At 40.0% G+C, this 8,761-nt stretch overlaps 3 protein-coding genes across 3 annotated transcripts; all 3 read left to right on the top strand.

Moving 5' to 3' along the window:
* Positions 1 to 227: 227 nt before the first annotated feature.
* On the top strand, positions 228 to 4,529 carry LOC131327662 (uncharacterized). The gene is made up of 3 exons (XM_058360806.1): positions 228 to 496; positions 2,411 to 2,820; positions 4,071 to 4,529. The coding sequence occupies exons 2-3, from the start codon at positions 2,413 to 2,415 to the stop codon at positions 4,527 to 4,529; spliced, it is 867 nt and encodes a 288-aa protein (XP_058216789.1). The 5' UTR covers positions 228 to 496; positions 2,411 to 2,412.
* Positions 4,530 to 5,281: 752 nt separating this feature from the next.
* Positions 5,282 to 6,966, top strand: LOC131326925 (uncharacterized). Its single transcript, XM_058359838.1, has 2 exons — positions 5,282 to 5,400; positions 6,176 to 6,966. Exon 2 carries the CDS (start codon positions 6,403 to 6,405, stop codon positions 6,964 to 6,966), a length of 564 nt encoding a protein of 187 aa, XP_058215821.1. The 5' UTR covers positions 5,282 to 5,400; positions 6,176 to 6,402.
* Positions 6,839 to 8,261, top strand: LOC131326924 (uncharacterized). Its single transcript, XM_058359837.1, has 3 exons — positions 6,839 to 7,179; positions 7,285 to 7,522; positions 7,631 to 8,261. Exons 1-3 carry the CDS (start codon positions 6,976 to 6,978, stop codon positions 8,128 to 8,130), a joined length of 942 nt encoding a protein of 313 aa, XP_058215820.1. The 5' UTR covers positions 6,839 to 6,975; the 3' UTR covers positions 8,131 to 8,261.
* The last annotated feature ends 500 nt before the right edge of the window (positions 8,262 to 8,761 follow it).

Raw genomic sequence — 8,761 nt, 5'->3', positions numbered from 1 at the left:
GGCTTTCCCGCCATTTCTGTCACAAAAAGCCCAAGTGCTTCGGCTAAAAAAGCCATTCTGAATAAGCCACCCAACAGAGAAAGGAAATTACCAAAATACCCTGGCTATTTCTATTATCTGGCTTCCCAACAAAACCTTATCCTTTTCTCCTCCTCACCTTTACCCACCGACAGACCAAACCCTTTGAGAAGCCTCATCAGTCATCGATCACTGGATTCACACAGAACATCCAAGTTGGGGGAACTCTCCAAATCCCGTCAGACGCCTCTTTCGGCATCAACCCCCTCCGATCCTCCTCACCAACCCTTGACAGAACCCAGATCTCCTTCACCCAGCAATTCGTCCGTCCATCTCCAAATCCCGTCAGGCGCAGGAACTCCCACAGCAGCCCCCTCCGATCACGAACCCTACACAGCAGCAAGAACTTCCACCTTTGAGTTTTTCGGAGGCAGATTGTATTCGTCCAACCTACACCCCCTCTCTTTAACACACGATAGTGAGTTCTCAAACCCTCGTCCGAGTTGATGTATGTAATGTTTGTGTTTGTTTGTATTTCCATGAGGATGATTGCGACCTTCTTAGTTTTTTTAGAATACTCTTAACAAAATTCAGAAACTAAGCAAATACGGAATGAGTTAATAATGTACGTTCGATCCGAGGCCAGACTCCATTCAACACAAATTTTTTTTCCGAAGACTGAACTCTATTTTTGCTGTCTACACAATTGGAAGTTCACATTATTTGCTAGCATTGAACATATTTTGTATGAAAACCAGCAATTTCATATACTCTCTCTTGAATAGTTTGTTGGATCTGTGTACATTGGTTCTGTTGTTGATATCACTTGCTATGCGAAACCCTTGTTGGTTACAAAGTTTTTCTAGAAATATTTCATTACAGGAGCATAGTATTTTAGGGAATTTTTTTTGGTGAATTTCCGTTGTTAGGGACCTCATAAGTCTTTGAAAAGAAGAGGAACAATCTTATTCCCATCATGTTTCTAGGTACACAATCTCAAGATTCTTTATTTGTATGGTGTTGTTTTGTTTCAGGGTTATGCCCCTTTTGACCATGTGAAAAGAAAATGCTAGACAAATCAGCACTTTTTTTTTTGTTTTTTGTTTTTATCTTTTCCTCTCTTGTTTTGCCTTGGGTTATAAATCGATTTCAAAAGTAATCATGCAAACAAAACCTAAAACTTTGTTTGAGGGTGCATCTTCAATCTTGGCTTAACAAATGGGAAGGTCAAATTTCGTCTCAAGGCTTATTGTGATAATTTGCCATACGAAAATTAGATAATTTCAGACGTAGGCTGCAACCATTATGTGAATGTGTTAGGTATTTGTTTAATTCATTTGTAAATTTTGCTACTTTTGGCAAACAATGAGGGTGTCACTCCAGAAAATTACTCCAACGAAAAAAATTTCAGGTTTGAGTTGCCTAATTTTTTTCCCTTGTCAGAGCAATGCTAAAATTACACTTATTAGCATTTGATGTGTTTGTAGTTTGATCAAATGCGAAAGGGGTGTGGAGAGAGAACAAAATGAAGTAGCTACAAATTATATAAAGTTTGTTTTTGTATAAATGTTAGAGCCAACAGAAATCAGAATCGATGGCTTCGAACATGTCCTCCTCCAGTTCTGGTTGGATGCATCGAGTGTGTGGTCGGTGTGGATCCGGACCATGCCTTGTCAAAACCTCGCGATCATTGGAGAGTCCTGGACGTCATTACTTTAAGTGTCCGATGAACCCAGTAAGTGTACATATACTATATTCATCCTTACCTTGTCAAATTTAGCATACACGTAGTTCACTACAAATACTTTTTACTGCGCCTAACATTCTACTACAACCACCAGCCTTGCGATAAATGGAATGGGTGGTGTGACGAGTTTCTTCCAAGCAATGCTTCTGTCCCACGTCCAAATGAGACACATGGTGTTCCTTTTGAACTTTCAACTGTCATCCCTACGCTGATTTCGGACATCGCAAACCTCAGGGCTGAAAATCGGGAGATTCTCAACTCTGTGAGGACACTTCAGACAGTCATGATTGCCATAGGTGTTGTCCAAGTGTTGTTGCTTTGTCTGAAGTTCGCCTAGATGAACCTGACCTGTTGACGTAGTTCGATAGATGGACTCGTTATCCTTTTGTGTTCATAGTCGTAATCCACTTGTTGACTACTTGTCATGTGCCTTCTGTTAGTGTGCCTTCTGTTAGTATGCCTTATGTAAATTAATGTAATCGACTTGTGACTTAAGGTGTACAATATGAAAACGTAAATACTTGTTGCATTTTTTATGTCTCCTTCTATCTTTCGTACCTTTTTATTTTGTGGCCACATTGGATGTATACCACATGGTAAACTCTAAGATTGTTATATTTTTTTCATCGTTTCATATACGTGAAGGAATGGTGTCCCCTCGTAAGAGAATGAATCTTGGGAAGAAGGTAGCACCAACTGGCAGTCATCGCCTTGGGCTTGTGCCTCCCGGACCATACAGACCCGAAAGAGCTAATTGGGATTCACATATGACACGGCTGTTCTTACAACTAGCCATAAAGGAGATTGAAGCTGAGGGTAGGGGAACGACACAGCTGTCGAACAATTCGCTGCGCAACATTTCCACAGAAATCAGCACTAGGACCGGAGAAGTGATCAATCTGAAGCAATGTAAGAATCGGTATGGCGTCTTGAAGCGGGATTGGCAGGCATGGATGTTACTAGCTGATTCGAGAAGAGGTGCAATAGGACTGGGTATGAATCCAGTCACCGGTACTTTTACAGCTCCTGACCATTTTTGGGCTAACCTAATTGCGGTAAACACTTTCTCCATTTATTCATGTACCTTTTGTTGCATCACATATGTGCACGACGATAGACCAATAAGCTATTGTTCTATTTTTTTATAGATCATTGCATTGATCAGTTCATATTCAGGGCATTTATTGATGAAGCACTCATATTTGTTATTGACGTAGATCTTTTTTTGTGGCTCACGAAACATTTGAAACTAAGTTGGCTGATTGGAGTATATTTTGCACAACCTAATTCATTTTACAACACGGTCTTTACTTAGTTGATTTTATCCATAGCTCATAGCTATGTGTTGTGGCTTGTAATTAGGGCAGCAAATTGTGCTATAATAAAACTAACCTTGTTAATTATCATATTTTTCTGCAATTGATTGGCATGTATGTAGTGGTATATAATGTCATGATGAGTATGGAGATATGAGGAAGTCTGAAAACATATCCAGTTGTGTCTGAAAACTGATTTGGCCAGTTTGTAGTTGCTGCTTTTGGCCAGTCTTCACATGGCAACAGTGAAGTCTGCCATGTATTTGACCCAAACAGTGAAGTCAGCCATGCCTTTGTAGTTTTAGACCAATAATGTTATATTGAATGATCACAAATGACCTGCCATTTGCTAAAACATACAATGCCTTACATGTTTTTGACCATTCAATGATCAGAAATCACATGGCAAACAGTAAACCATCAAATGCCTTACCTGTTCTTTACCAATAATACCATTCAAGGACTACAAATCACATGCCAAACTGTGAACCCTGGATTCAAATATCACCTTTTGCAGCCTTTTGAAGCTCATCTCACCCGGGGTAATAAAAGCATGATACAATGCATGCAATATTATTCACCCACAAGTTGAAAGCATTCACCAGGTCATACTCTAACCTAAACATATATGTTTTCTTATAGAATTATACGTCTCAGATTACATTCTTTAAAGTCTTATGTGAACATAATTTTTTGTACAATTTCGTAATATGTGAATGTGTTATGTGAATTGCAATTTTTTACTTTAGTTATGTGAATGTCTAGCTTATGTGAACTCTACAATGAAGTTACATTGCCATTATGCTAAACTTTGTTTTTGCTTTCTCTGTCAACGCTTTAATATTATTGTCACTGCGTTATAGTTACGGTTTACATGTTTGCCATTGCCTTTTTTGGCCTCTACATTATATTGACAACAGTCATGTTTTCTATCTGTAAGTTGGCTATGTCATGCTATGTGTATTTCTGTTTTTTGTGTGTCTGTCTAGCAAAATGAAAATGTGGCAAAGTTCCACGACCGTCTGTTGGAGCACGAGGAGTTGATGCAAAGGGTATTTGAAGAAGTTACAGCCACCGGCTCACTGCAATGCACTCCGGGAGTGGAGGGGGAGCTTGGTATGGGTGCAGATAATCGTCGAGCTTTGGCTACGGACAATGATGACGTGACTGATAGAGATGGTGAGGGCAACACCGTTGGATTAGAAAACGAAGAGGAAATTGGTACGAGCAACCCCCTCTTTCCTCAATATGGTATGGGTACAACCAATCCCGTTTCCCTTCAACAAGGCAACCGTAGTAGCCCATTTGTCCGTCACCATGCTGCCATGGGTGACCCTTCTTTCCCTCACCATGCTGCCACAAACACCCCTCCTTTCCTTCACCATGCTGCCACAAACACACCCCCAGCTAGTCAACATGTTAGAAGAAGTCCCCCACCTTTCCCTTAACATGAATATGGTACACCCACCACCCATTTTTTTAACCGTGGTACAACAAGTACCCCCCTTTGCCCGCAGCCCGAAATCAGGTGCTCCCCCCTGAATCTGAGCATGGTATCAACACCCCCCCTTTCCCAAGAGCTATGCCCATATATCCCGGTTGCAACTCAAGTGGAACGAAATGAACAAAAAGAAAATCAAGTGGAACAGATGCTCTCTCATAGTCCATGACAAATCTTTTGGACACCATGATTTCGAGGCAGGATCAGTACAGATCTGTGATTAAGCACGGATGTAACATGGTGGACATAATGAAGATCCTTGGTCAAATGGAATATTTCCAACAAGAACCAGTTCCCCCGGTCTATTGGTGGCTTATTGACTACTTGTCCGGTGATCCCATGAAGATGGATGTATTCTATGGCTTGCCAAATGATGAACAGAGGATTTCTTTCGCTCAACGGGAGCATACAAAGGCAATGTTAGCACAATCACGTGGACAAGGCAATGCAACTGAGGCTCTCCCTCCTTGGCATCCGCCCTCTCACATTTGAATATTTCATGACTGGAAACATTATCCATAACTTTTTTTTTTTTTAATTGATTGGTACATTGCAGTATGTTTGATATTTTTAATCCATGTTTGGTGTGTTGTTGGACTTCATTATTAGGATTGTTACATGGATGGGTATGAATTTTGTTGGCAGTATGTGTTGTATGTTTAGCTATATTCGATCTAACTTGTTTTCCGTAATATGTTTTCAGATCATAAATTGTTTTTTGTAATATGTTTTCAGAGGGGATTAATTCACACATCCACGGATATCATCAACAGTACAGGTCAAGATCGGAACTGGGCCGTTCAATTGCGTGAGATCCGGTATACATTTTTCATGTTAGGGTTAGAGTATCAAATGCAATTCGTGATTGTCACTGGCATTTTTTTATTGAGATTGGAACTGGGCCCTCATTCTTTAATTCCAAGTTTTCCTTTGAATTTGGCATTCTGTTGGTGGTTATTGTATTGGGCAGCCACGTTGAAATCCCAATTTTTCTTCTAATTTGGCATTCTATTGGTGGTTTTTCTGTTGGATAGTCTGATGACAAGTTGGCTGAGATCCCAATATTCCTTACAATTTTTCATTGTATTGGTGGTTATAGTATTGGATAGTCTGGACAGGATCCCAGTATTCCTTACAATTTTTCATTGTATTGGTGGTTATAGTATTGGATAGTCTGGACAGAAGTTGGCTGACCAAAAAAAAACATACCGGGTTCAAAATTTTTCCCGTTATTTTGTCGACGTTTAAGAATGCCAATTTTTTTACTTTGTCGGCATTCGGCCATGGTAAAGCAATTGATGATGCAAAGTTGTTTTTTGACAATAATGCCATTTTTTGTATGACAAGCAATATAAAGAGTTGGGAAAAAAATAGGAAAAAACAATGATCAGATTGGCCATTGTAAAGCAATTGATGATTTTTTTTTTGGTTCACAGCCGTTCAGTCCATTTTATTTCTTTGGGGCTGATCAAATTACTATTTTTTCCCCTGCAAATCATCTTTTGTTGTAGCTTAAAATTGGAACATCATTTCATGACAAAATTCTTTGCCTCAATTTTCATTCTTCAAACGGATTGTTTTTGTTACACGTAGGGGTCATGGCAAATCCAAGTTGGGGGAACTATGGGACTCCAGAAGACATTCGAAGGGGTACGTTCGACTTTGGAAATTTTACGAGCTTATTGGAAACTTGAATTTACCTGGAAAATGATCCCATCTTTAACTCTGGGAACGGAGGGAATGATCTTCCCAACTTTAATTCTCCAAGAGTACATCAACAATCGAACGAGTTATACCAAAATGGTGAGGGCTTAGGAAACATGCCATGGGTGAATAGGTTTGCCACTACCGAGCAAGGTGATGGAGGATCGAGTGACAATGGTCCACGTGTTCAACAGTTTGTGGAGGAGAACAATTCTTTGCCTCACTTGTATGCAAATTCTGACTTTCGACAAAGTCACAACAGTACAGGTCATGGAATTGAGGCCCAGGTCGGATATGACAATTGGGAGTGGATGAACAACAACAATGGAAATGCTAGTTCAAGTACGAATGTATTTGGCGATGACGCTGACTCTGAGTACTCGATCCCGAATGATGAGTTTTATGCCGAATTTGAAGAGGACGAATTGTTGGTGGACCTTTTGACCATAGCATTGTTGCATGCCATACAAATCCTACGTATGCCGCAGAGGCTACCATTCCACACTTCCTCCTTGTCGGGTAAAGCTTATGTACATGAACTAATGACTAGTCGTGATGAGAGGTTTCAACTTGAGCTTTGCATGCCCAAAGACACTTTTGCAAAAATAGTCCACGAACTTCAAGGAATCTATGGCTGGAGTTCTTCTCGAATGAAAAATGATGGAGTTGATTGCTTCTAGAGTTTTGCAATGTTCATGCATCTACTTAGGGGCCACTCAAACCGGAGAACACAAGAGAGGTTTCAACACTCGGGCGACACTGTGAGCAGACATGTGCACAAGATATTGGCATGCATGAGGAGAGGTTTCACTGCTGATAAGTTAAAGCCAACGAGACGGCAAGATCAGACACACGAGTACTTGGATAGACGCGACTTCTATAAATCATTCAAGGTGAGTTATCTTTCATGTTGGATTGTGTTTGGGTAATTTTAGGATAATGTGTCTTTGTAAAATGAGGGTCAGTGAATCGGTAATATTTTTTTTTTATTTGTGCAGGGCAATTGTATTGGTGCTATAGATGGGACCCATGTTATGATACGATGCAAGAAGAAGGAAGATGAGAAGAGGTTCTTTTCACGGAAGGGTTATGCCACCCAAAATATAATGGCCGTCTGTGATTTCAACCATACTTTTGTGTTTGCATCAGCTGGATGGGAGGGGACCTATCATGATTATAGCATATTCAAGCGGTGTGTCTTGAATCCAAGATATCGTTTCCCTAAACCAGAACCAGGTAACAATTTTGCTCCATTTATGCCGTATAGGAGTTTTGTATGATGTTTTAAAAATATTTTACATTGGTCCTCCATTTTTTGAAAATGTTCGGGTACGAATTGCACAGGAAAATACTACCTAGTGGATGGTGGTTATCCCAACAGGGCGGGCTTTCTTGCTCCGTACAAAGGGTATAGGTACCACCAGGCTGAATTTAGAAGGGGCCAGCGACAACCTCGCGATGACAGAGAGCACTTCAATAGGGCACATTCATTGCTGAGGAGTATAGTTGAAAGGACTTTTGGCGTTTGGAAAAATAGGTTTGGTTTCTTGGCCCTAATGCCGTGGTATGAAATGTCAACTCAGGTGGACCTTGTCTTGGCATCGATGGCAATTCATAATTACATCCGTAGGGATAGAGAACCTGATAACTTCTTCACTCCTATAAGCTCGGCCTATGACTACGCGTTTGAGGACTTGCCAGATGAGGATCCGGAGTTGGAGGACAGATTGGACGACAGGGACGACATTGTTGACGAAGATAATGTTCTAGAAATGAATGACGTGAGGAATAATATTAGGAGCGCACTGCGTATACTACGAAGACGTGGTAATAGAGTTGCATAACCAAAATTGCGTACAGACAAGGCAAGAAATATGAGTGGCAATGAACTTGTAGTTGGCCTGGGGTTGATTTGCTAAAACGTTAATGTGTGTACGAAAAATGGTATGGCGTATGCACCAATTGGGTAGTGGGGTCGGTGGGTTTCTTTTGTTTTCTTTTTTCACGGGGTTGGTCAGTTTCCTATTGTATGTAAAATGGAAACATTCAATTGTATTCCAGTTATTGCGAAAGGGCAGTATAAGGCTTTGTGTTGGTATGAGAAGGACAAAAACTATCAAAAGCCTTCAACATCATTTCCCATTTTCTCTTATGTCTCGTTTATTGACATTATAATCTTTTTACCAGTTTTTTATCTTTTATTTCTTCAAAATTATTTAAGTGTTCCGATTTTGAATTCGGTTGAATCGGTACAGATATCTTATTTTTGTGATCATTTCATCTTTAATGGTCATAATAAAATTTTAGCTCTAAGACCTTTGAACGAGCACCCTAAAGCTTCTTATTTTGTTTCAGGTTTCTTTTAGGGAATATACTTGAAATGCCTTATAGCGAAAATTTCATTATGACCATTTACGAACAAATGATCAGTACTATAACATCTTCACACCGGTACAAATGGATTAAAAATTCTCA

Source organism: Rhododendron vialii, chromosome 5a, assembly GCF_030253575.1.
Source record: "Rhododendron vialii isolate Sample 1 chromosome 5a, ASM3025357v1".
NCBI classification, from domain to species: domain Eukaryota; kingdom Viridiplantae; phylum Streptophyta; class Magnoliopsida; order Ericales; family Ericaceae; genus Rhododendron; species Rhododendron vialii.
The sequence above is the reverse complement of the archived record's forward strand: the minus strand, read 5'-3'. Positions and strand labels throughout refer to the sequence as shown.

What these genes read in the sequence shown, in the direction of transcription:
- LOC131327662 (XM_058360806.1), top strand. Translation starts at nt 2,413, where the DNA reads ATGGTGTCCCCTCGTAAGAGAATGAATCTTGGGAAGAAGGTAGCACCA. An exon ending in TTTGGGCTAACCTAATTGCG is followed by an intron (nt 2,821 to 4,070) that starts GTAAACACTTTC and finishes GTGTCTGTCTAG; the next exon opens with CAAAATGAAAATGTGGCAAA.
- LOC131326925 (XM_058359838.1), top strand. Translation starts at nt 6,403, where the DNA reads ATGCCATGGGTGAATAGGTTTGCCACTACCGAGCAAGGTGATGGAGGA.
- LOC131326924 (XM_058359837.1), top strand. Translation starts at nt 6,976, where the DNA reads ATGTTCATGCATCTACTTAGGGGCCACTCAAACCGGAGAACACAAGAG. An exon ending in ACTTCTATAAATCATTCAAG is followed by an intron (nt 7,180 to 7,284) that starts GTGAGTTATCTT and finishes TTATTTGTGCAG; the next exon opens with GGCAATTGTATTGGTGCTAT. An exon ending in TTTCCCTAAACCAGAACCAG is followed by an intron (nt 7,523 to 7,630) that starts GTAACAATTTTG and finishes CGAATTGCACAG; the next exon opens with GAAAATACTACCTAGTGGAT.